We start from the raw sequence: 27,790 nt of genomic DNA, 5'->3' as shown, positions 1-27,790 counted from the left end.
CTAGCGAGTGCAGCAGTGGTGGCAGGAGCCTCCCCTGCCTCTGCTGCAGGCAGACGATAAGGAGCGAGAGCCCCGGACTGTGAGAGCGATGTCTGACTGCTGGCTTAGGCCCGATTCCCCCAGGGGATCAGGCCTAAGCCGGCAGGCGGACATCTCCCAGGGGGTCCCGTGCTGTGAGAGGGCACAGGCCGGACTGAGGGACCCCCCTCCCCTCCAGTGAACAAATGTCATGCACAGGGCCTCTAGTTTTAAAATAAGATATGTATGTAAATGTGTTCCCACCAACTTAACAGTTATTTAGCAGTTTTACACAGTAACAAAGACTTAACCAAATCCATTCTCCTTCTTTATGGAAAAATTATAATGGGTTCACTTTTTAAGCTCTGGTTTTTTGGAATCCTGATGAAGATAGAATGTCAGTTGTATTATGCAACATTGAGGATTGGTAAATAACACCTGGACCTAGAGGACTGGGAATGAACTACAGTGGTGCCTCCCCACCTCACCACACCCCCTCGTGTCCATGAGGGATACGTTCCAAGATCCCAAGTGGATTCCTGAAACTGCAGATAGTACCAAGTCCCTGTCTACTGTTTTTTTCTATACATATAACGTTCAATTTCTAAGTTAGGCACAGTAAGAGATTATAGCAATAACAACTAATAACCTAGAACAATTATGACAATAAAATAAGGGTTACTTGAACCCAAGTACTGTGATACCACAGTTGTCTAATCTGATATCAAAGGTGACTACTAAGTGACTAAAGAGTGGGTAGCATATACAGTGTGGATATGCTTGGCAAAGGGGTGATTCACATCCTTGGATAGGATGGAGCTGAGCTGGGCTGCATGATATTTTATCAAACTACTCACAAAGAGCACAATTTAAAATTTATGAGTTGTTTTTTTCTGGACTCTGCCATTTTCAAACTTCAGTTGTCTGCAAGTAACCAAAATCTCAGAAACCAAAACCATGTATAAAAGGAGGGGACTACTGTACTTATCAGGTGAAAAGCCAGAGCTTTGGTCTGCCCTGAGTGTGGTGCATTCTTTTACCTGGGTGTATCCCTTGCCAGGACTTAAAGAAGTATGTCCATAGGATTGTTACAAGATATTTTAGTCCTTGTATGGAATGTAGGGCTTTTAAGCCAGGAGTAATTTTCACCCATGGGATTTCAGTCCTTCATAACTGAACTATCAATTAAGGAGCTAAAGAATAGTCCCTAAATTGCTATGAGGACTCCTGCTTAAGAAATCTTCAAGTTGCCCTGTTGTGTTTCCTGTTTTTGTTTTTTGTTGTTTTGAGTTAAGGATGCTAAGTAGTCTCATTCAGGTTGTGTGGACTTTGATTATTTAGTTCAGCTAAAAACAATCCATTAAGAGTGAATATTGCAGATATCCTTTTGGTATTATATTACCTGCATGTGAAATATTGTTTATTGTAGTAGGAAGAGAGTTGTGATGGATGTTGAATGTCAAGTTCTTGCTGTATATGAGGTACTATGGGTGGTACAGGGCAGTCCAAGATATGGTAAATGGAAGAAGGTTGAAGTTAAATAAGAGAAGATAATGGCAGAAGAATTAAAAGGGTAGTAGTAATCCTATATAATAAAGAGGTAATATACAAATTGACCGTCACGCCCTCACAAGATGGCAGCCCATTGTGGTCACAAGATGGCCACCCCCATGTGGTCACAAGATGGCTGCCCCCCCCATGTCATCACGGAAGGGCAGTTAGGGGCGACCAGGCCAGCAGTGGGGGCGATTGGGTCAGCAGGGGAGGGCAGTTGGGGGCGACCAGGCCAGCAGGGGAGGGCAGTGGGGGGCAATCGGGCTGGCAGGGGAGCAGTTAGGTGTTGATCAGGCCAGCAGGGGAGTGGTTAGGGCGTGATAAGGCTGGCAGGCAGAGGTGGTTAGGGGCAATCAGGCAGGCAAGCAAGCGGTTGGGAGCCAGCAGTCTCAGATTGTGAGAGGGATGTCTGACTGCCGGTTTAAGCCCGATCCCACAGTCGGACATCCCCTGAGGGGTTTCAGATTAGAGAGGATGCAGGCTGGGCTGAGGGACACCCTCCCCTCCCCCCCCACCCCCGCACAAATTTCGTGCACCAGGTTTCTAGTTACCTAATAAAAAACATGTTGACAAATACATTGAATTCATCAGAAGAAGAAACCCTTATAGCAGTGGTTCTCAACCTTCTGGCCCTTTAAATATAGTTCCTCATGTTGTGACCCAACCATAAAATTATTTTCGTTGCTACTTCATAACTGTAATGTTGCTACTTCTATGAATCGTAATGTAAATATCTGATATACAGGATGGTCTTAGGCGATCCCTGTGAAAGGGTACTGCCAAAGGGGTCGCGACCCACAGGTTGAGAACTGCTGCCTGATAGCCTCTAGAAGCCAAGACGAGAATTAAATGTGTGTTTTTACAAAGGAGTAAAGAGCAAATACAATCAAAGGTAATAATTGCATTTTAATTCTTAGGTGGGTACTTTACAAAAAAAAGAAGGCATTGAGGATTAGCTATAGGTGTTGTATGCTAGAAAGTGAGACTGTAGATAGAATGAATGTCTTCTTTTTAATATAAGTTCACCTGACAACTTATTTTTATCATCTTTTTGTAATATTTCCTCTCCAATATGGTAGCTGTTAACTACATGTAACTGTCAAGCACTAATCAGAATTGAATATGCTATTTATATAAAATGTACACCAAATTTTGAAGGATTGGTATAAAACAAATCTAATGGGAAAAAAAATCTAACGAATTATTTATATATATTTTTTATTAAAATGATATTATGTTGGACATATTAGATTAAATATACTATTAATATTAATTTTGCCTGTTTTTACTTTATAAAAATTGAGATGAAATTCACAAATTTAACCATTTAACAAATATAACCATTTTAAAGTATACAATTCAGTGGTATTTAGTACATTAACAATTTTTGTAACCATCATCTCACTCTAGTTCCAAAACACTTTTATCACCTTAAAAAGAACACCATATCCATTAAACAGTTAATTCCCTTTTATCCCCCACCCTCAATTCACTGGCAATCACCAATCTGTTTTCTGTCTGTATAGACTTATCTATATTTGATATTTCATATAAATGGAACCATGTAATATGTGACCTCGTGTGTATGAATTCTTTCATTTAGCATTAACACTGTAGCATATTAGTATTTCATTGTTTTATAGATGATGTTATGTTAATTATTAAAAGTGTAGTGTTGAAGTCTTCCAACTATGATTGTAGATCTATTTATTTCTCCCTTCAGTTTTGTCAGTTTTTACTCTATATAGTTTTGGGCCCTGCTATTTGGTGCGTATCCTACATAATCCTATATAATAAAAGAGAAACATGTAAATTGACCATCCCTCCACTACGCTCACCAGCCGATCAGGAGTGAGTATGCAAATCAACCCGATAAAGATGGCGGGTTAATTTGCATACACAGGCGCCAGGCGGAGAGCAGAGCGGGAGAGCCAGCGGAGAGTGGAGAGGGAGAGCTGGCAGCTTGGAGGACTTGGCAGAGTGGGAGGCTGTGGGACTGAGACAGAGAAGGAAGGGAAAACCAAGAGCGCGGAGAGCACCAGGAATTCTGGGAATAGTAGTTCTTGTGGCAGCCCCAGGACCAGAAGCGGAAGCCCAGAGCGCAGGGAGCACCAGGAATGCTGGGAATCGTAGTTCTGGTGGCAGACGGATCTCCTAGACACTAGAGCAGCAGTTCTCAACCTGTGGGTCGCGGCCCTTTGGCGGTCGAACGACCCTTTCACAGGGGTCGCCTAAGACCATCCTGTATATCAGATATTTACATTACGGTTCATAGCAGTAGCAACATTACAATTATGAAGTAGCAAAGAAAATAATTTTATGGTTGGGTCACAATGTGAGGAACTGTATTTAAAGGGCCAGAAGGTTGAGAACCACTGCACTAGAGCAAAGTGAGCCTGGAGCAAGTTACTGTTGCTGTGGGGGTTGGAGGGAAAGCAAAGGTGAGAGACATAAGTAAAATCAGTGTGTCTCAGAAAAATAAAAGGGAAGATATCCTAAAACTTGCAGGAAATCTCCACCAATGAAGCAAAGAAAAAACAAATGCCTCTATTATTCTGTGAGCAACAAACCAAACTGGGTTGGGGGGTCTCAGATAATTCGCTCATATGATTGCAAAGACAGACAGAAACTCCTGGATTGGAGAGGGCTCCCCTGAGGGCTCCCAGATTGGAGAGGGTGCAAGTCGGGCTGAGGGAGCCACCCCCCCCCCCATGCACGAATCTTCGTGCACCAGGCCCCTAGTATGTTTATAATTGTTACATCTTGATTGACTCTTTTATCAATGTATCATGACCTTTGTCTCTAAAAATGTTTTAGTTTAAGTAGGACTCTGGGGTGTTACTAATATATTCATCCCAGCTCTCTTTTGGTTATTGTTTCATGGAATATTTTTTCCCATCCTGTCATTTTTATTTTATTTTTTTAAATATATTTTTGATTTCAGAGAGGAAGAGAAAGGGAGAGAGAGAGAGAGAAACATCAGTGATGAGAGGGAATCATTGATGGGCTGCCTCTACACACCCAACACTGGGGATCAAGCCTGCAACCCAGGTATATGTCCTGACTGTGAATTGAACCCTGACCGTCTGGTTCATAGGTGGATGATCAACCACTGAGTCATGCCAGCTGGACCCATCCTTTCATTTTTAACCTGTTTGTGGTTTTGGATATAAAGTGAATCTCTTGTAGATAGTATATGGTTGGATTGTGTGTATGTTTTAAAATCCTGTCAGTCTCTGCCTTTTGATTAGAGTTTAATCCACTTACATGTGAAGTCATTAATAATGAAGTACTTCTGCCATTTTTCTGTTTTTTGCATATTTCGTACCTTTTCTGTTCTTTATTTTCTCCATTTCTGTTTTGTGCATTTGATTTTTTTTTTTGTAGTATTTTTAACTCCCTCTAATTTCTTATTCTCTCCATATATTTTTTAGATATTTTTTTAGTGGTTACCATGGGGATTACAATTAACATTCTAAATTTATAACAACTCAGTGTAAATTGTTACTAGTTTAACTTTAATAGGATATAAAAATTCTGCCTCTATACAGATGTCTACTCCTTTTTATGTTGTAATTGTCACAAATTACATTTGTATATTGTGACTATTAATTTAGATTTGTAATTATTGACAACAAAAAGAAATTACAAGCCCAAAATGCCGTACAAAAACAAGCCCTGAAGTATCTGATTTCCACAGTTAATAATGGTGTTATATTTATATTGTTTTGTTTTGTTAATGGTTTTACATTTACCAATATGTTACACTCCCTGATCTTTATCTGAGAATGTCTTATTTTCCTCTTCACTTTTGAAGGATGGTTTTGCTGTGTATAATTCTGGGTTGATCATTTCTCTCCCAGCTCTTTAAATGTGTCATCTCCCTGCCTCTTACCTCCATTATTTTCTATGAGAAATTGACTCTTAATTTTATTGAGGCTCCCTTGTATATAATGAGTAGTTTCTCTCTTGCACCTTCAAGATTCTCTGTCTTTCAACAACTTAATTGTTTATGTCTTGGTTTCTAGCTCTTTAACCTTTTTGGAGTTTAACTTCCTGGATGTGTAGATTTATGTATTTCACAAAGTATGGGAAGTTTTTTGGCCCTTTTTTCTTCAAATATTCTTTCCTATTCTTTTTTCTCCAGAGATTGCCCATTACATATATGATGGTATATTTTATAGTGTTCCACAGATTTCTTAGGCTCTGTTCCTTTTTCTTCATTTTTCTTTCAGTACCTAAGACTGGATGATATCAGTTTACCATTCTTTAAGCTCACAAATTCTTCTCCATTCTCAAATTAGCTTGGTATTGAAACCTTGCAGTACATTTTTCATTTTGGTTACTGTACTTATCAGCTTCAGAATTTGTTTGGTTCCTTTTTATAATTTGTTTCTTTATTGCACATACATTGTTTTCCTGATTTCCTTTGAGTATATTTAAGACAGTTGATTTAAGTGTTTGTAATAGGAAGTCCAATGCATGTACTTCCTCAGAGATCATTTCTGTTAATTTCATCTGTGAATAAGCCAAACTTTCATGTTTCTTTTCATGCTTCGTACATTTTTGTTGGAAACTGAACATTTTTAATATTATACTGTGATAACTCTGGAAATCAGATACTTCAGTGTTTGTTTTTGTTGCTGGCTGTGGGATGTAATTTGTTTAGTTACTTTTCTGAACTATTTTTGTACAGTCTTTATTCTTTGCCATGTGTGGTATCTGAAGTCTGTTCATTTAGCCTACGGTTTTCTCATGCTTTGACATATTTCCTTGAACACCAGGAGCTAAAAAAAAAAAAAAGAAAGAAAAACTCTCCCAGTCTTTGCATATTATATCAAGGCACTCTTTCAAAGCTTAGCCAACTTTGCCTTACCCTTTACTTCCTGCATGAGCCTAGAGGTCAGCCCAAGATAAGAACTTAGGGTCTTCTCAGATTCTTCCTGCACACGTGTTGTACCTTGTGTGTGCATGTGGCTTTCTGAATTCCCCAGTATATGAGATCAGTTTTAATAGCCCTAGTTCCCTAAAGAAACTGTCTCCCCAGCTTTTCCTCCCAGGCTTTTGGTACATCTGTTGTTGGCCTCTGTGATATTTTGTGCTTGGCAGCAGCTGGTTGTTTGTTTGCTTTACGGTGTGTTTGAGGAATACAAACACCTTGTGTTGATCCTTCACATAATAGCTCCAGACACAATTCTTTGAGCTTAAGGTCTGTTCTACTCTCTCTGGAACCAGGGGCCAGGATCCCATGCTGAGAACGCAGGCTGCCTTCTTCAAGACCACTGCTGAGGTGTGGAGTGGAAAGTGGGGTTAGGCCAACGACAAGTAATAGTGCCCACAGCTTTCCTATCTTTTTTAAGCTGCCTTTTGGTATAGCACTTGCTTGGTCTCTGTAAACCTTTGACTATTTTCTAGAGTTCTGACAGAGAAGATTCTGACAATTTTTACCCTTAGTATTTCTGTTGAGTGATGGGCCCTTGGAGCCACTTTCAATGCCATCTTCCTCTTTTTACTTTTTAAATATAACTACTAGGAAATTGAAGATTACATATATGGCTTGCGATATATTTCTATTGGACAGCACTGCTGTAGGGTAATAAGTTTCAGTGAATATTGAATCCATTTATGTTGCATTTGGGAGGAAAAATGTTTAAAATTTTCAAAGGCCTCACAATTAGAATTAGCTATTTACCCTTATGCTTTTTATTCCCAGACTAAAAAGCATAAGGGCAAATAGCTAGTGTGGCATTTTTAGAGGAACTCTTTAGACTTCCTTCTACACGATGAAATGTTAACATTGTGTAATTATGTACCTATATCATTGAAGTCTCCTAAATTCTGACTAGATTCTGCATCTGCTGAAAGCACTCTTGATTCCATATCCCTTTAGCATCCTCGGCTTGTTTGCCTGATCCTCGAATAATTGGCCTCCTAGATATGCAGGGTTGCCAGCTTACCCTTGTTATTTCTCTGATCCTTGCCATTAAATGCTAAGATGTTATATGTCTGGTTATATGCATTCTCAACATGAGTAAGCTGTACTCAAATACTTACTTACAGGTGCATTTTAAAAGCAAGTGATCTTTGCTTCTACTAAATAAGGTTGCATGTGCAGAACCATAGAAGGAGTTGGCAACATATTCAAAAGTTGTGGGTACAAATGTAAGGAATTCTGCTGGCTTCATTAGCAAAAAATCTCTCTATATAAAAGGCTAATATGCAAAGTGTCCCCTTGGGAGTTCAACCAAGAGACCAGGAGTTTGATTGCTCGCTATGAGGTGTGCTGACCACCAGGGGGCAGTGTGGAATGAAGGAAGGCCCCGGCCAGCAGCCAGAAAGCCCCAATGGTCCCTGATCACCAGCCAAGCATAGGGACCCTACCTGTGGTCGAATTTCATGCACCGGGCCTCTAGTCATTTTATAATGCTAACAATGAATGAATTGCCTCCTGAGTGTCAACTGAATCTCTTTGAGTCTTTCTCTGACCAAAGAGAGCATTGCTCTCTCATTGAATTCTCTTGCCATTGCCCTGAAGTAGTCAGAAGAGAATTGCTTCATCTTAGTTATAAATCCACATTTTTCCATTAATATTTCTGCTACTACAGATCATAAGACCAAGCAGTGTAATTTTACTGAAGACACCAAGAAACAACGGTAGTAGACTACTATGTCTTCTTCCTATCTGGTGGAAAGCAACTTTTCATATAATCACATGGTGGTACACACAAGGATATCATGTACTTAATTTAAATCAGAAAAATGGAACAGTGTCCACTTTTTGCTTTAAGTAAGAATTATTAGCCACAGCTAACCATCAAGTACCAATTTAAAAAGTAAAATTTAAAAAGATAAATTTAAAAAATAAAATACATTGTGGGGAATAGGATGTTTTGTTACTGTAAATATCCCTCTGTGGGAAATGTTATAAATTCTTATTGTAAGGAACAAATGTTAAGGGATTCTAAGTATCTTTTTTGGGGGGGAGTGGGGGGAGAGGCTATTTTGTTTTGATGTAGTCTGAAGGTAAGAAGTCCAGATAATCATGAGGCTAAAATCAAGGTCTTGATAGGGTTGCATTCCTTCTGGATGGAGGCTCCGAGGAAGAATCAGTTTCCTTTTGCAGCTCATAAGACGCCTGCACTCTTTGTCTTAGGACCCTTCCCATGTCCAAAGCCAACTGTGATTCTGACCTCCTTCCTCTACGTCCCTTTTCCACTTAAATTGATCTTTTATTGATTTCGTTTTCATTTTCTGAATATTGCTTATTTTTATCTTTATTGTTGAAAGTATTACATATGTCCCTTTTTTCCCATTGACCCCCTTTACCCCACACTGCCCCCTCCCAGTAAAACTACCATTCAAATATTAAGTATTTTGTTCCCTTGGAAGTGTGGTACTTTTATGGTTTACTTGCGAGAGGATGATATAACTTCACTTAACCAGCATTCAGGTAACTAATTTGCTGGGGAATTTCATCTTGATAAATCTGTAAATTATAGCACCTAAGAATCTATTGCAGAGCAACATTGCCCGTTAGACCAATTATTCTTAATCTCAGGTTTGTGAACCTCTTGGAATTGTATTCAGATATGAATTTTTAACTATATGTGTTTGTGGGGGTTTTTGCAGAGAAATAGTCCATAGCTTTAATCACAATTTCAGTAGCATCAGTGATCACCCTAGTACCTCAATTTAAGAACCATTTCTATACAAAACAATATGACTTACACAGATCTGGCTTTTTTTTTCCAGATCTGTTTCCTAAATTTTTGTACATTTCTAATTGCCAGTTGGTAATTTATAATGTAATAGCTGGCTGTTTCTAAACTTAACATTTCTAAAACACTTTCCTTTCCTTTGTTTTTCTCTCTTTTTCTGTGTTCCTCTCTCCTTTCTTTCTCTCTACTATCCCATTCCCTACCGCAACACCTCCAGACCCATGCTGAGAGCATTTGATACCAATATGTTAATATTTTCTTTTACCTTTCTGCCTGAGAGCTTGCCTATATCTCCCCTCCCCTCCCCTCCCCTCCCCTCCCCTCCCCTCCCCTCCCCTCCCCTTCCTCCCTCCCTCCCTCCCTCCCTCCCTCCCTCCCTCCCTCCCTCCCTCCCTCCCTTCCTTCCTTCCTTCCTTCCTTCCTTCCTTCCTTCCTTCCTTCTTTCCTTCCTTCCTTCCAAGAAGTGGGCTTAGGAAACAAGTTACAGGGGCAAAAGAAGGGCCTTTGGAGTTTAGGAGAAAGAAAGAGGCAAGAAAAATGCTCCTAGAGTAAGGTGGGGGTGGTGAAAGGCACAGGGGTGCTCCATAGAGAGCTCCTCATTTTCTGTAGTTCTCAATTTAAAAAATTTTAAAAATATATGATTTTATTGAATTTTTTAGAAAGAAAGGGAGTGGGACAGAGAGATAGAAACGTTGATGAGAGAGAAACATCATCAGTCGGCTGCCTCCTGAACGCCCATACTGGGATCTGAGCCCACAACCTGGCCATGTGCCCTGACCAGGAATCGAACTGTGACCTCTTGGTTCCTGGTCCATGCTCAACCACTGAGCAACACCGGCCGGACTAGTTCCCAATTTTGTATGGGTACATGGTTGCCTGGAAATACAGACTACATTTTCTAGTTTCCCTTATAGATAGGTTTAGTATTGTGACAATGTGTCTATATAAACATCTATTTTATTAAGATATTATTATGTAAAATTTGTTATAACAACTTCCTTAGTAATCTCTCTGCCTGTTTTCTCTCCTTGTTACAAATTTTTCTGTGCTTTCAAGTTGTAGAAATCTTTATTAAATATCCTCTTTTGTTAGGAAACTGATTAAGAAGGTACATAACTAATGTATATTGGCAATATCGTAATAATTTGCCAGTTTTTATTTTTGGAAAAGATATAATTGAGAACTGTTTGAAATAATGTTAAACATATCAATGAAGTTAAAAACAAAAAACAAACACCTGGAAGTTTTAAACTATGAAAGGGCAGAAAGGTTTAGAAGTTGGATTAAGTTTAGGAATGGGAGGGGGAAGTTTTCTGTACAGATCCATGCTGGAGCAGAATGGGCACTAGAGATGAAGAAAAATTATTGGAGATAAGTCTCAATTCAGCAACACTATACAACAGCTGTGAAGCCCTGGTTTCCATGTCCAGGAGAACAGAGAAGCATATGTAGCTGAGAAACATTTCATTTCTGGGCAATGGAAAAGGACTAGTATGTGTTATAATTTAGTAAATACATGAATACTTGCTCTGCTTGACATAGGTGATTCAAGGGACTTTCTTACTTTGACAGAAAATAGAGTATTCTGTTTGCTAAAATGACTTCAAAAGAAAAAAGGTTTTATTTCTTACTAGGATGTAAAGGGCTTAAAATAGTTATGTATGAGATCTTACAAAAAGTCAACAGCATAAATCATAAAGGAAAAGAAATACATTTGACCATGGTAAAATAAAAGCTTTGTTCTTTAAAAGACAACATTTAGAAATAAAAGAAGCCAGGTTTATGAATCACATAACTGGCAAAGAATTAGTATTTATAATAAAAAGAATTTATGCAGATTAATAGAACAAAGACAACCCATTTGAAGGAGAGTAAAGAAAGAATGAAAAGAGCAAGAAGGTAGATTAGTGGATATATTGTAGGCTTGTTAATAACAGCAGGAGGTTTAAGAGTCCATTTATCTTTGTGTTTGGTCCTCATTTTGCTTTAACTTTATTGAAATGCCAGTTGAAAATTTTATAAAATAAAGGTCATAGTTACTATTAAGAATTTTAGATAATTTAGAATACTTACTGTGTTGCTATAACCTCATCAAGTCCTTTGGCTCTTCCTCCAACATCCACCCAAATCAGTCAGTTTCTCTGTGTTCATTATTAGCACTCTAGTCCAATCCAACATTACCTCTCACCTTGATTTCCAAATCGCCTACTATGGCATGAAAGGATATATTTGATGTAATTGTTCAAATAAGACCAGAGGTTAACAATTGAGGTTCAATTTAGATTTTGAATAAAATAAAGGAAACCAAGCATCATTTTACAAGAGTCTCTTCACTTCATTGGAATGAAAGCTAGGCTGCAAAAGTGGTTGTTATGTAGTTCATTGTCGAAGTGAAGAACAGAGCTTTAGTTGGAAGTATTTTCGAAAATAATACTACAGAACTAAATTCTTGTCAGATTTGTCTTTTTGGATAAATCAGTTGGAATAAATGCCTTTCAACTAAATATTTTAAAGACACTCAAGAGTGAAATTCTGAGAGCACATTGTTATTATAAATGACTGCTGTGTCAGAGAAGAATAAATTGCAAATATGATACCCAGAGAGTAAAAATCCAACAAAATTTTGAATATTAATTCCATGATGGCAAATATTACTTTTACTTATTTTCTATATTTATTAGAATGGACTTCTATTGTTTGCATGACCAGGAAAAAATAGTCTGTTATACTTTAAATAGAAGGATAGGATTTGGTTTCTTGCCCTTAGGTCACTTTTATCTAAGGAGGGAATGACAAGTGCAAATTTTACTCTGCTACAAGGAAGAAGAGTATGACAGAGTTTGTAAGAGCTGCTATTAGTCTTTCGGAGTGGTTGCATGTTTTAGACAAGAGTTGCTGCTTTATTTGGGAAAAGAAGACATTTGAAGGCAAGGAGGTTATGAGATGAAAAACTGGTGGAAAAGATTAACCTTGTCAAGAATGAAGGTCTTTGAAAAAAAAAAAGCCCCACACAATATTGAACAGCTTGACTTTTATGGTATTCTAATCTTAGGTCTTGAAGTTGACAGCTGAGTTGTTAAATTATAAGCTAATGAAGGCTATGGAAGGGTGAATACAGATTTACATAATAGGCTTTGGAGTACATTAAAGTTTTTAGAGGTATTGAGAGGAATTATGTTAGAGATACTTTTGTTTGAAACATATTTATACACTTTTAAAAATAACATTCTAAATTGTTTACGATATCTATAATAATAAAAGCATAATATGCTAAGTAGACCGGACGACCTTCCGGACAAAGCCAGGGCTGCGAGGGAAGCCAGGGGTCCCAGATGCTTGCTGGCAGCTGGAGGGAAGCCCAGGTTCTGGGTGCCAGAGGGAAGCTGGTGCCAGCAGCCAGGGAAAGAAAGGCCTACTCTTGCATGAATTTTGTGCATCGGGCCTCTAGTCTTGTATAAAGCCAAAGGCAGTTAAAAATGGGTTTTAATTTATTTAGATTACTTACAGTTTATAAATATGAATAAAAATAATTTTTGAAGAAACTGAGAAATGAAGGGAAAAATATCAAATTTCACCATTGTAAAATAACCACGAGGCTTTTAAATATTTTAAAAATAATCTTACTTATGTATATTTTTATATTTTTAAAATATAAAATATGTCTGAGAACCATTATACAAATTGTAAATGAGAGAAAGACTCAAAGATGATAAAATAAGAGTCTATGCCCTAAAGAGAACAACTGCTCTCCCATTCTGAGGTCAAGGTACCCTGAGCTTCTGCATTGGGTATTTTACTCCAAGTCTTAAAGAATCTAGTATAAAATTCTTAAATTTCCCAGCTGACTAAATAATTAAGCAAGAAGGAAGAGTCGGGGTTCTATAGTAAATAGACACTTAAATGATTATTGGGAACTTGAATTTAGGTTTTGACCCACTTCCTTTGTGACTTGGTAACTTCACTGGACTTCAAATGTGTTGAGCTTCAAATGTATGAGTTTAGTTCACAAACATTTAAACCTAATATGTCTAAGTTAGGTGCTGGGTTTTGGTATAATTCAGTCCAGCTTTTATGCACCCACACCTCCACTGACCAGTACTCTGAGTTGAAGATTGGTAAGAATTGGGCCTAAATCAGAATTAGAGCCTCTGAATAACTGAATAATGAAAAGTTTAGGTAGAATGGTCACCTGTAAAGCTAAAGACTATCAAAGCTTCTATATAAAAAGTTATTTTGACCCCAAAAATAGAGGATTATGGTTGACCATGTACATTTTATTTTTCCCTATATGGCTTTGAATTATCAGGATGACAGCTACTTCAATTTAAAATTCTTTGTTGTAGTAATAATAGTGATTATTATATCCCAGGCATTGTTTACATTTATTAAAGGTGGGTTCTGTAACTTCTCTGTAACGTTTCAAGGACACACAGCTAGTAAGTTTTGGAGCCAGAATCCAATGTATGAAAGTTTGACTTTAGACTCCTCACTAAGCCACAACACAGTATAGTTTTAAAAGTGTACAGCTCTCTTACAGGAGATTTGTGTCCAGAATATATAAAGAACTTCTAGAAGAATTGGTAATAAAAACAGCATAATAAAAAAATGATCAAAAGACTTAACAAAGAAGCTATACAGATGGCCGGTAAGCATATGAAAAGATGTTCAACATCATGATTTATCAGAGAAATTGATATTAAAACCAGCATAGGTTACCAGTATATACTCAGTACAATGAATAAAATTTAAAAGTCTGAAAACATTCAGTGTTGGTAAGGATGTGGCACAACTTCTATACATTATTGATGCTACCATACATTATTGATGGGCTGTATGATGGTACAACCACTTTGGAAAACAGTTTTTTAGTTTACAATTAAACATACTACCCGCCCTAGCTGGTTTGGCTCAGTAGATAGAGCTTTGGCCTGCAGACTGAAGGGTCCTGGGTTTTGATCCTTGTCAAGGGCACATGCCTGGGCTGCAGGCTCGATCTCCAGTAGGGGGCATGCAGGAGGCAGCCAATCAATGATTGTCATCATTGATGTTTCTATCTCTTCCTCTCTGAAGTCAGTAAAAATATCTATATAATAAAAAACCCAGTGGTCGTAACACCGTAACAACCAAAGATCGGTCACCAGTAGGCTGCATGCATGGTGAGGTGCATGCGGGTGGGCGGGGCTGCGTGTGTGGTGAGGAGCGTGCAGGTGGGTGGGGACTTGACTCTGGGTCCCACGGAACTCCGGGACTCGGGGGTCTGGGTCTCATGCGATTTCGTGCGCTGGATCACTAGTATATATATAAAAACATACTACCCTGTGAATTAAAAGGTACAAGTATTGACACTGATTCCATGTATATGAAATCCCATAATAGGCAAAACTAATGTGTATGTTAGAGAAATCAGAACCATGGTTGTCTATTTGATGGGAAGGAGGTTTAAAGGACTTTTCTGTAGTCATAAAATCTTTTATAGCATGATTACCAGTGTTGGTTATGAAGACATGTACATTTGTCAGAATTTATGGAATTATATATTGAGATCGGAATATGTTATTGTGTGTAAAGTATACTTCAATAAAATATGTAAAGTGAAAAAAGGAAAGTGGACTATTTTAAACAGGCACTATGGCAAGAGAAATGACAACTGGCAACCTAGGACTTATAACATAGAGGCTGAGTAGCATAGAACTATTAACATAGAACTTCAGTTGATATTCAATCACCAAAACAAGTTTAAGTTTATGTTCAATATATTATTCTAAGTTAGCAAGGTATACTATTTTTTAGAAAGGATTTCATCAATAATTATTATATTAAAAGCATTAGAACTAAAATGCTTAGATGTCAGTTATTTAGAACATTAGTAGATGAAACACACTTCTTAGATTTTATGTAAAGGGTATTTGCGGTTAATATTGGGAAATGATTCAGAATGGAACTAGAATGTAGTGTAGTCTCTTACGAATAGTCTTCCAAAAAGAAGGCATGAAATTCAGGTTTCAATTACTTGATAAGTTATTGAAACAGAACATTTGTCTTTATATGATTAGTGTGATTTAGGTTCCAAGCTGAGAAGATATACAAAACATGGTGTCTGAGTTTCAGAATTTTATTTATAATAAATTCCAGAAATGTTAGAAAGTTATAGGTGTCACTATTAAATATACTAAAATATAGCAGTAATTTGTCCTGGTTGTACTGCAGCAGTTGAATATATATAGACAAATTTGATGAAGGCCTATGTAATTTGACAGTGTTTGTCTCTGGGGTTTTTCTTAACTTGTTCCATGACAATCAAATGTGCTTGAACTATTCAAATGATTAATTGAGTTCTATAGCCTTTTATTGTGAGGTTGATCTTTAAAATAAAGGTTAACCTTTTAAGTTAGTTTATGTTTTTGACATCTTTCAAGTAGATTACTTTCTGTAGGCTATCATGGAAGTAGTAAGCACTTTAATTGATGTGGTCTTTGATTTCTCAAACAAGACTGGAAGCTTGGCTGGTTTTTGTTTACGGAAAAACTAACTTATAATCTTTGCCTTTGTTTTAGTAATAGTTATGCACGAGTGCGAGCTGTGGTGATGACCCGGGATGACTCCAGTGGCGGATGGCTGCCCCTCGGAGGTAGTGGACTGAGCTGCGTCACTGTCTGCAGAGCCTCCCACCAGGAAGAGGATGGCTGCTCTGACTTTCTTATCCGTGGAGAGCGGCTCAGGGACAAAATGGTAACTGATAATGCATTTATTATAATTTTAAGATTCCATAGAATGAATTACTAATTTAAAATAATTATTAGTGTGCCATAATTGATGAGAATTATTTTTGCCCAGGATCAATGGTTATGTTTTCTGAAACTCTTTTAATATTAAGCACGATGAACTATTCCTGGTTTTTTTTTGCAACTGGAAATAACATTAATGCACCCGTGTTAGAGGAGAGCTGCTTTTGTGGTTAAGTTTAATGGAAGTGTTCCTGGGTAGTCCCCCTAGTTCAGTGATGGCGAACCTTTTGAGCTCGGAGTGTCACCATTTTGAAAAACCCTAACTTAACTCTGGTGCCGTGTTACATATAGAAATTTTTTGATATTTGCAACCATAGTAAAACAAAGACTTATATTTTTGATATTTATTTTATATATTTAAATGCCATTTAACAAAGAAAAATCAACCAAAAAAATGAGTTCGCGTGTCACCTCTGACATGCGTGTCATAGGTTCGTTATCACTGCCCTAGTTATTAAACCAGGTACACCCTGCCTCTCCTTCTCTCCACTATCTCCTAGACTGGAGGCTGGCAAGCTATATAGTCCACAGGCCAAATCCAGGCCTGCCACCTGTTTTCGTACGGCCCATGAGTTGGTTTTAGCATTTTTAAATAATTGAAAATAATCAAAGAAGAGTAATAATTTCGTGGCACATGAAAATATGTTTGTGGACTGGTTAAGCATCTATGATGTTTTTTTCTATTGAAAAATGTATTTTAAATTCTAAAATTTTCATACATGAACATTTTAAGTTATTTTTAATTTGTTGATTTAAAGGGGAGGGAGAAAGAGAGAGAAACATCAATTTGTTGTTTCACTTATTTATGCATTCATTGGTTGATTCTTGTATGTGCCCTGACCAAGGATCAAACCCACAACCTTTGCATACCAGGAGGATGCTCTAACCAACTGAGCTACCCAGTCAGGGCTTTAGCATTTTAAATAAATTTATTTTTAATTTTGGTTATTGGTTTCTGAATAATCTTTACTATTGAATTATTTCAGTTATTTAACTTTTCTTGTTAAACTAACTTTCTTGTGCCCCGGTTTCTGCCTCAGTGAAAGGGAGAGTTATCCTAAGTCATCTTGAAAGTCTCCCAGTTCTAGTGTTTTGTGAGCTTATGACTCACTCCTAACAATGTATCTCAGTGAACCAGAATGTCATTTTAGGATTGTAGGAAACCCCAATATCTAAAGGTGATTCTGGCTTTCCATAAGATGGTGGTTGGCACATACTATTGCTAATCTATATATATAAAATCCTAAGCAACGGTTATGACCGGTCACTATGAGGACGCACTGACCACCAGGGGGCAGACACTCAACTTAGGAGCTGCCCCCTGGTGGTCAGTGTGCTCCCACAGCCAACCTCCCTCGGTCCCTCCCCCCAAGCTGGCCGGCCCGATTGGCCCTGATCACTGGTCAGGCCGAGGGACCCCACCCATGCACGAATTCATGCGCCAGGCCTTTAGTTTAAAATAAGGCTTTGTAGACTCAGAAAGAGTTTATGGTAACTTGTCCTGGACTATAATACTACTCATCTGAGCTAATGGTAACTGGGAAATGTTGTTGGAGGAGAAGTTGTTGATTTTAGAAACTGAGTGTAAAATACTGATGATCTAAAAATATTAGCTGTATTAATGGACAGATTATTTTAGGGTAATTTAATAAATGACATAATCTGCATAACTAGGAGTGAGGCTGATCAGAATCAGCTCAGACTGAAGGATTAGGGGTTGGTTATTGTGGCTTTGTCATAAAGCTAGTGCGAATAAACCTGGGATTCAGAAAGAACACAAACTTATTCCCTATGGCAGGCTTAAAAGGAGCCCTTAGGTGTAAAATTATAATAGACTAACAAAAAAATACATTCTTCTGATAGATGCACTGACTAGGAATCAGAACATTTGTTGTTTCACCTGACCACTTCTCCTTGAGGAAGCTTGTTATCTGTGTAACAGGTAATCAATATATCTCAGTGTAGACATGAAGGAAAAGTTATTCACTTGGAGGGTTGCCATATTTCTTGCAGAGATTAGCTATATAGTAAAGCATTTTAGGTTGTGGGGACTTGTATGATTAAAGGCAGAGGCAATAATGCATGGTTATAAATTTAAAACAGCAGTGTCTTGTGGAATTTCAAGACAAATAGGACAGTGACATTGAAATAAGCAGATTAATTACCCCCCTCTGCTGGGTAATACACTTTTGATCAAGATACTTCTGAAGCAATACAGAATTGAAGTATATATTCTTTTTTTATTGTCACTGCATTTTGGATTCTTAATGTCCATTTCTGTAGATGTTTTTATTGATTGGTTCTATTTCAATTCCATATGCTGAGTTCTAGTTTTTTTATTTATCTAAGAAAGAAGTACGCTGTGACTATTGAGTCTATAAATTTACAATGTTCTTCCCAAGTTGATAGTTATCTTTAAAATCCTCATTTGCTAAAAACTGTTTTGTACCCATTTTGTCTGTCGGTCACATCTTAGAATCCTTTACCTTAGATAAATTCTAAAAATGAAATGAAATACCTGCCCCTCATATCCCAAGAAAAACTTGTGGTCTTTAAGAAAGAATAGATAATTAGTAAAGAGGAGTACCATGGCCATTTGTATAGCTAACAAAGAAATATTGGTAATATTTTAAAGAGTGTTCATAAATCAGAATGCTGGTAATAGTAGTGAAAAGGAAAGATGGCTTTTCTTAAGGCTGAAGGAAGCACTTTGGTAGAAGAGTTTTTGCAGCTTTTGATGTGCAATCACTTGTATTAAAATATGTCTTTTACACTTCTAAAAGGTTTATATTTCACTCATTTATCACTCCTTTTTAATAAGAAACGAGCATAAATAAAGAGTAAGCTGACTGGGATTTTTTTCAGGAAGTCAGCTTGTGTGTTTTGGGGGTAGGACTCATTCATTTATTGATCTGTTCATTCTGAGTACTCAGAAATTATTTCCTGTGATGCTTTCTTTCTTGTTTTTATGATGCTCATAAAGGTAGAGTTTATTTTACAAATTACCCTTTTGCTGCTCGAAGTGAGAGCTTCCCAAGCTATGCACCATGAATAAAAGTGGCTGGAGCCTCTTGGTTTGTTGCCTCTTAACTGGTAGCAACTCCTCTTTCCTGGATGCTTTACAAATGTTATATTTTTAAGGGTGCCTGAGGAAAAAGCTGGAAAGCACTGAGAAAAAACAGGGTTTGGTGTTGTATTCTCCCATCCAAGTACTAACCAGGCCCGTCCCTGCTTAGCTTCCGAGATCAGACGAGATCGGGCGCGTTCAGGGTGGTATGGCCGTAGACTGGTGTTGTATTCTAAGGTAATCAGAGTACTGCCTTTCTTCCAGACACTTGGGTATGGAATGGTCTTTAACAAGGATAGATTCTCAGAACTGCTTTTCTTGATCTGTGTAAGTTGTAGCCTCCATTGCCTTCTAAATCTTTATAGCCTTGATTTCTTCCTTTAATTCTCGAGTACAAATTAGTGTTATCCTCGATCACATATTTCTTAAATGCTAGCTAAAATTTAACTGTTATTTTGTATAGATATCCTTTACTGAGCTTCACATTCTCTATAATAGAAAATTTCTCTTTTGCATTCATTTTTTATTAGATATATTAGATAGGCCCTTCTCTGTTAGTATGACACTTTATTTTATTGGAAAACATTTTATCATATGTATAGGTTATATTTTTTTAATCGTTTTTAGCTGAACTGTATGTGATATGTAAATTTAAAACACTGTATTATAATATACCCTTAAAGTCTTTATAAGTAGCTGAATAAACTGTCCATAATGACATTAAAATTTTGCTAAAATATTTACTACTAAAAGTTTTAAATTACCATGGGAATGTACTCTTATGTTTATGTAGTAGGCAATAAAATACTGTAAATTTACAAATGTAATTAAAATTATGCTTTTAAAAGCATATTACGTGCTAAGAGATGACAAAATATGGAATAGGCTACACAGAAAGATACAATAGGACTCTTACAACATATGTATTACTTTAGATAGTCTGTAGAAATAAGAAAAAGGCACTGTGTATGTCAGCAAAGTTATACGATAGTTATCATTATAAACTTATAGTGACAAAGTTATTAATGGTAAAGGTAAAAATAATAAAAGCAAAAATGAAGTGAAGAAAGGGAAAATAAGAAAAATTTCAGGTTAGGAAGTTGCCAAAGAGATTAAGGATATGTTTTTCAGATTAATAAATATAATTAGGTTGTAGATAAAAAGTGACCTGTAAAAAATAAAAATGCCTGTAAGATAATAGTTTCATTGTTTAAAATGACATTGTAAAAATGAGTTTTCTTTTCAGTTATTAGAGCCTAAAACAAAATTAGAGGATTTGTTTTCTAGGGAGAAAACATAGGAGTAGCTTTATTAACAGTGAGACTCACCCCCTTTCCATCATGGGACACTTTAAAAGACCAGGGACACATCTTTCTGCCTTAGATTGAACTTTATAAAAGTACAGAACATTAATTTCCTACTTGGCTTTTCCCATTGTGCCTCTGAATTATTGCATTGTGAAACCTCAATCTTCCACTAAAAACCAATTGCATTAACTACTTTTCTCTTTAAGATTCAGCAGCTCTGTCTCTTGAAAGATACTGGTTCTCCTTTGACTATAATATCACAGTTAGGGGGGGAAGTGGGAGTATAGATGGTGTTAGCATAATTTTAATTATGCTTTATTCGCCGAAGTATTGCTCTATCAACTACATACATATATAAACCCCTTTATTGACAGTGTTCCATTCAGATCACCATCCATTCGCTTTCATTTTCATCTACTGACCTTAGCAATTCCTTCCCATAGCAACTCTTCCACATCTGAACCTCATCATTATTCTTGGCTACTTTGCTTGCACAGTCTTGACCTTTTGGTCTTCATTTCAGCAGGCTGCTTTCCTGGATCTGGTTGTTATCCAGAACTGTTCCATTTGAGGAATTTTACAATTTCCTCTCATTTCTTTTTTATTCCCCTTCCCTTGCTCTACAATTTCATGCTTACTCTATTACTTTGTGCCTTCAATTTTCCCCAGTTTCACTAGATTCCTCTGGCTTGAGTATCTTTTTTATTATTTTCTTCTTAAATCCAATCTAAATTTTTTGTCAGTCATTTAAACTACTTCAGTAGATAATTACCTGTTGAGTTTTTACTTTATTTTACCCTGAAGGAACTTCACTGAATTCTACATTATTAAAAGAGAATATTCCCTTTTTAAAGGTGAGTCAAATATATATTGAGAAGCTGCTGTGTGCTAGACACTGTTTTAAGCACTAGGGATATCCAAATAAACAATGACAGAAATTCTAGTTTTTAAGATAAATATACATTTTGGTGAGGGACAAAGAAATGTTACAATAAGTAAATAAGATTAATATGCTAGGGAGTCCTAACTGATAAGGGGAAAAACAAATCAGGAAAGAAGTATAGGGAGTTTATTTGTGGGGAGGAACTTTTTTTTTTTTAAACCTTACCCAAGGATATGTTTTTGTTGATTTTCGTTTTGTTTTGTGGGAGAGAGAGAGAAACTTCGATGTGAGAGAGAAACATCGATTGGTTGCCTCCCACACACCCCACTGGGTATCAAACCTGCAGCCTACCTATGTGCGATCACCAGGAATAAAACCACAACCTTTTGGTGTACAGAACGATACTCCAAACAACTGAACCACTGGCCAGGGCTGTGTGGAGGAACTTTTATAATCTGGCCTTTACTTCCTTTATCTTGAATCTTTCTGCCCTTTCCCAAAGGCAATCACTTCCATGATATTGCATTACTTAGTTATCTTTACCAAAAGCAAGTGTTGAATTTATGGAAATGCCTTCCCCTCTTTTACATTAACTAAATAACAATAGATAGCATATTAAGAGTTTATGTGGAGTAGAGAATGTAGACAGATTGCTAGTCCTGAGGAAACAGTGACAGGAACAATTTCCTTTTTATTGTCACAGATAAGTCATAAGCAGAAAACTAGGAAAATTTAATTAGAGAAAGCACCTTGGGCAAATCAGTTTTTCTGTTAAGGATTGGAATTGGAAGAAATGCTAATAATAATGGTAACAACAACAACATTCATCTAGTCCAAAATTAGCTGCTCATTTTAGGGTCAATTCATTGAAAAGATGATAAATTGTACTATTAATGACTTCTTCGTATAACCATAAATTTTGTGACTTTCTCTTGGCAGTTGTTTTTCAACAGTTAACTCTTAATATTGCCAATATTCCCTGAAGAGATAAAACCTGCCTGTTAGCATATATATTATCTTTCTTTTAGAGCCATGTGATAGCTGTTTCCTGGAAATTAAGATTTAGCATATTTCCCATATTACCTGCCTTGTAATTTCTTTTTTTTTTTTTTTTTTTTTTTTTTTTTTTTTAGAAAACTTCAGGTTAACTCTTAACTTCCTTCAGTACTCTCTTTACTGAATATACTAAACTTCCTCTTTATTATTTAACTAGAGGCCCAGTGCATGAAATTTGTGCACGGGTAGGGTCCCTAGGCCTGGCCAGCGATCAGGGCCAATCAGATTCCCCGCCTCCTTGCCTCCTCCTTCCCTCGTCACCCACACACTGCCACTGCACGGTTTCCCCCGCCACCACCGCTGGTCACCTGCCATGTTCCCCGCTGCCCCCTGGGGGTCAGTGCACATCATAGCGAGCAATTGAACTCCTGGTCGAACTCCCAAGGGGACACTTTCCATATTAGCCATATATATATATATATATATATATATATATATATATATAGGTTGGCTTGCTTTAGATTAAAGTCATTCCATTCTCTAGCTACCGGTTTATACTGGTTGATCTGGTCTATTGGGCTCAGCAGGATTATTTTGCCTTCATCTTTCTCCTTTATACCTGATTGTGATACATTTCACATTCCTTCCATTACATTCCAATTAAATTGTTACAATAGTTAGTAGCTTCCCTAATAGTTAAAGTTCAAACTTTTTTTATCTCACTATTAGCTTTCTAAATATTTTGTCACTACCTTTGCTCTATTAGAATCTAAATTATCATGTGAATGTAGCATGCTTTTTAATTGATTGGTTGATTGCTATTCTTTTAATTAATAAACAGCTGTTTGAGTATCTTCTCTATGCTAGACTTTTCTTGTATTAGTTTGCTCATGACACCCGAAGACAATACCATAGACTGGCTGGCTAAAACAGTGGAAGTTTATTTTCTCACAATTTTGGAGGCTGGGAAGTCCAAGATATGGGTACTCATTGATTCGGTTTCTGGTGAGAGCTCTCTTTCTAGATTTCAGAAGGATGTAATTCAATCCATACCACTTCTTATTTAATTCCACTTTTTTGTCTATTGGTTTTATGTGAATATTATACTTTTAAAATTAGTTTTATGTATTTGCTAATACTGATTTCCCCCTTATTAGTCCCCCCCCCTTTTAGGTATATTTTTGCTCATTTTCCCATAACTAAACAATTTTTTAAAAATATGGGTACATTCACTTAAGTTTTTTTCTACGTATATAAAAATTTAGTGACTATTATATATGATTTGGGCAGAGGGTCATTTTTGGTTTCTTTTAAAGCTCATTTCATGCAACTCATCTTCTTTTTGTATAGTGCTAGTCAGAACTTCCAAAATAATATTAGATAATGTTGGTGATACGGTTAGCTTTTTTATTAATTTAATGGGATTTCTAGTGTTGTGTAGAGAAGTAGAACGTTAGATATTATTTTGAGATGTCATTTATCACAGTGAGGAGGATTCCTTGATATCTCTTAATGTTTTCCTCATCAGAATTTGATAATAATTTTTCTGAAATCTCTGTAGATTTTTTAAATGATCTTTTTATCAAGATAATTATAGATCATTAATTGCTCTTGTAAAGAATAATGTAAAGAGATCTTGTTTTCCTTTTACCCAGTTTTCCCCATGGTAACATTTTACAAAACTAGTGTATCACAACAAGTATCTATATTCACATTGACACAGTCCATCACACTCAGATTTTCCCAATTTTGTACTCATTTGGGTCTGCATTTAGGTCAATATAGTTTTATCACATATATCCACTATGATAGAAAAGATGCGAAACAGTTCAGTAACATAAGAATCCTTTCCCCTGGTACTTAAAGCACACCTACCTCCCTCTTGGCCTGGAAACCATTCACCTGTTCTCCATTTCTATAATTTTGTCATCTCAAAAGTGTTATGTAATTGGGATCATAAATATGTCACTTCAGGATTGGTATTTTTCATTCAGCATAGTTCCCTGCGGGTTCATGCAGGTTATTGAGTGTGTATCAATAGTTTGTTCCTATTTATTGTTGCCTGGTGTTCTACGACAACTGTGTACCAAAGTTTAACCATTGCTTCACTAAAGGAAATGAAGGCTCTTTACAGTTTGGGGCTATTGCAAATACAGCTGGTAAGAACATTCATATACAAATTTTTCTGTAAACATATGTTTTATTCCTCTGGGATAAATGACCATAATGTAATTGCTGGGTTGTGTGGTAGTTGCATGTTTAGTTTTGTAAGAAATTGCCAAACTTTTCCCCCAGAGTGGCTATATTGTCTTACATTTTTACCAGAGCAGTCCAGTTTCTAGGCATTCTCACCAGCATTTTCTGTAATCACTATTTTTTATTTTGTCATTGGTATAGGTGAATCATGATAGCTCATTGTGGTTTTAATTTGGATTTCCCTAACAGCTAATGATGTTGAATATCTTTTCATGTGTTTATGTGTACCTTCTTTGGTGAAATATCTGTTCACGTCCTTTGCCATTTTTCTCATTGGATTGTGTTTTTTTTTCTGTTGAGTTTTGAGAGTTCTTTATATATTTTAGATACCAGTTTTTGATTGGGGATATATGGTTTGCAAATATTTTCTCCCATTTTTTTTTATCTCCTTCACAGAGTCCTTTGCAGAACAGAGATTTTAATTTTTATAAAGTCCAGTTTATCAATCTTTTTCCTTTCAGGGATCATGATTTTGGCATCAAATCTAAGAACTCTTTGCCTAGCCCTAAGATCCCAAATATTTATCCTGTGTTTTCTTCCTAAAAGTTTTATAGTTATTAATTTTTACCTAAGGTATGATACTTGGGTCAAGGTTAATTTCTTATGCCTATGAATGTCCAGTTCTTCTAGCACCCTTTGTTGAAAAGGTTGTCCTTCCTCCATTAAATTGCTTTTGTACTCTTGTTAAAAATCAGTTGAGCATTTTTGTATATGTTCTCCATTTTGTTTCATTGTTCTATTTTTCCATCCACAAGTATTATACCATATATTATTGTCGCTATATTTGTAAGACTTAATATTGGGTAGTGTGATGTCTCCCATTTTATTCTTATTTCTCAAGATTATTTTAGCTATTCTAGGGTCTGCTTTTCACATAAATTTTAGAATAATTTTGTCCTTATTAGGATTTTGATAGGAATTGTGTTAAACCTATGGGCCAGTTTGGAAAGAATTGACATTATTACTATATTGAATTTTCCAGTCCATGAATGCCCTATGTCTCTAGTTAGATCTTTGCATTCCTTTTCCCCCCTTTGAATTCTTTTGACATTTTTCAGCACATAGATACATTTAGTTAAGTGTATGCCTCTGTTTCATTTTTCTTGGAGCAGTTGTAAATGATGTTGTATTTATAATTTTGGTTAATGCATGTTCATTGTGTGTATGGAAATGTGATTAATTTTTGTTTATCGTGCTACCTTGCTTAACTCTGAGGTTTTTTGTTCGATTCCCTGGGATTGTTTAAAGTAGACATGTCATCTAAAATTATGAACAGTTTTATTTCTTTTTAATCTATGCCTTTTATTTTATTTTTTTCTTTCCTTATTGCAGTGGCTACAACTTCCAGTTCTATGTTGAGCAAGAATGGCAATAGTATACATCCTTGCTTTCATCAGATCTTAGTAGAAACACATTGTCTTTGACCTTTGAGTATGACGTTAGTTGTAGGTTTTTTAATAGGCAATCTGTGTAAAATTGAGATAATCCCCCTCTATTCCTAACTTACTGATAATTTTTATTATGAGTGGATGTTTGAATTTGTGCAGTGCCTTTTCTGTGTTAACTGCTAGAGCTTCTTTAGCTTGGTGACATGATAGATTACATTGATTGGTTTTTGAATGTTGACTCAAGCCTTTCTGAGTCAACATTCAAAAATCAATCAAAACTGGACAAACATAGGCAAAGTCTATGTACCTGGAATAAATCCCACTTGGTCATGATGTATATCTTTTTATATGTTATTAGATCTGATTTGCTAGTATTTTGTTGAAGAATTTTGTGTTTTAGACCATGATTGATATTGGTCTGTAGTTTTATTTTTTGGTACCATCTTTGTGTCAGGTATTAGTTTCAGGTAATACTGGTCACATAAAATCAATTGGTAAGTGTTCCCCCTTTTTTCTGTTTTCCAGAAGAGATTATGTAAAATTGGTATTAGTTCCTCTTTAAATATATGATTGAATTCTCCAGTTGAAACCATCTCAGTGTAGAGAGTTCTCTTCTTGAGTACTCTTAAATTAAAAATTTAGTTTCTTCGATGGTTATAGGACTGTCCAGGTTAACATTTTTATGTTGACTGAGTATTGATAAAATGTTTTTCACAGAATTGATTCATTTCTTCTAACAGTTGTCTAGTTTATACGTTCTTAGTATCTTAATTATTCTTTTAAAAACTAAGAGATCTTTAGCAATATCCTGTTTTATTCCTGAAATTGGATATTTATGTCTTCATTTTTAATTTGTCAGTCGTGCTAGAGTTTTATCAATTTACTAGAGGCCTGGTGCACAAAAATTTGTGCACTGGGGGGGGGGGGTCCCTCAGCCCGGCCTGTGCCCTCTCGCAGTCTGGGACCCCTCGGGGAATGACCACCTGCTGGCTTAGGCCTGCTCCCTGGGGGATTGGGAATAAGCTGGCAGTCAGACATCCCACTGGCAGCCCGGGAGCCCTCGGGGGATGTACACTTGCCAGCGGGGAGCAGGCCTAAGCTGCAGTCGGACATCCTTAGCGCTGCTGAGGAGGTGGGAGAGGCTCCCGCCACCACCACTGTGCTGGCAGCCATCAGCCTGGCTTGTGGCTGAGCAGAGCTCCCCCTGTGGGAGCGCACTGACCACCAGGGGGCAGATCCTGCATTGAGCGTCTGCCCCCTGGTGGTCAGTGTGTGCCATAGTGACCAGTCATTCCCAGTCTTTCTGCTGTTAGGGTCAATTTGCATATTACCCTTTTATTAAATAGGATTATTTTTTTAAACCAGCTTTTGTTTTATTGATTATTTTCCTTTATTTCAATTTTATTTCTGGGGTTTTTTTTGTTCATTTCTTTCTGCTTGCTTTGGGTGTTTGGCTCCCCTTTTTCTAATTTCTTAAAGTGGAAACTTCTGTTATTGATTTGAGACCTCTTTTCCCAACATCCATAGCCTTTTTAAACTTTATTAAATTATTCAAATCTTATATATCCTGTTTGGCCCCCTTCCATTTACAGGCTGAAACTCTTCAATCATCATTATGTCTTTGGTTATTCTTGATTTTCTAAATAATTTGTGTTATATAGATATTGCTATATAAATAAATTAATAAAGGTTTATGACTGTTAAATCATTAGATCATTGAGATTGATTTCATCAGAATGTGTGGGCCCTTCTCCAGATTATACAGACCCAGTTGAAGGAGAAAAGAATTGTGTAAGCTTATTTACTCTGGCAATTCAG

General features: G+C 36.7%; 1 protein-coding gene across 1 annotated transcript in view; it reads left to right on the top strand.

Annotated features, from left to right (window-relative positions):
* Positions 1-27,790, top strand: part of SPRED1 (sprouty related EVH1 domain containing 1) — a 125,453-nt gene that overhangs the window by 42,421 nt on the left and 55,242 nt on the right. Inside the window, exon 2 of the mRNA XM_070425299.1 lies at positions 15,845-16,019. Coding sequence (XP_070281400.1) covers positions 15,845-16,019 — 175 coding nt within the window. The remainder of the gene's footprint in view (positions 1-15,844; positions 16,020-27,790) is intronic.

Source organism: Myotis yumanensis, unplaced genomic scaffold (assembly GCF_028538775.1).
Source record: "Myotis yumanensis isolate MYYU_CA2020_CCGP unplaced genomic scaffold, mMyoYum1.0.hap1 SCAF_1, whole genome shotgun sequence".
Taxonomy (NCBI): Eukaryota; Metazoa; Chordata; class Mammalia; order Chiroptera; family Vespertilionidae; genus Myotis; species Myotis yumanensis.
The sequence above is the reverse complement of the archived record's forward strand: the minus strand, read 5'-3'. Positions and strand labels throughout refer to the sequence as shown.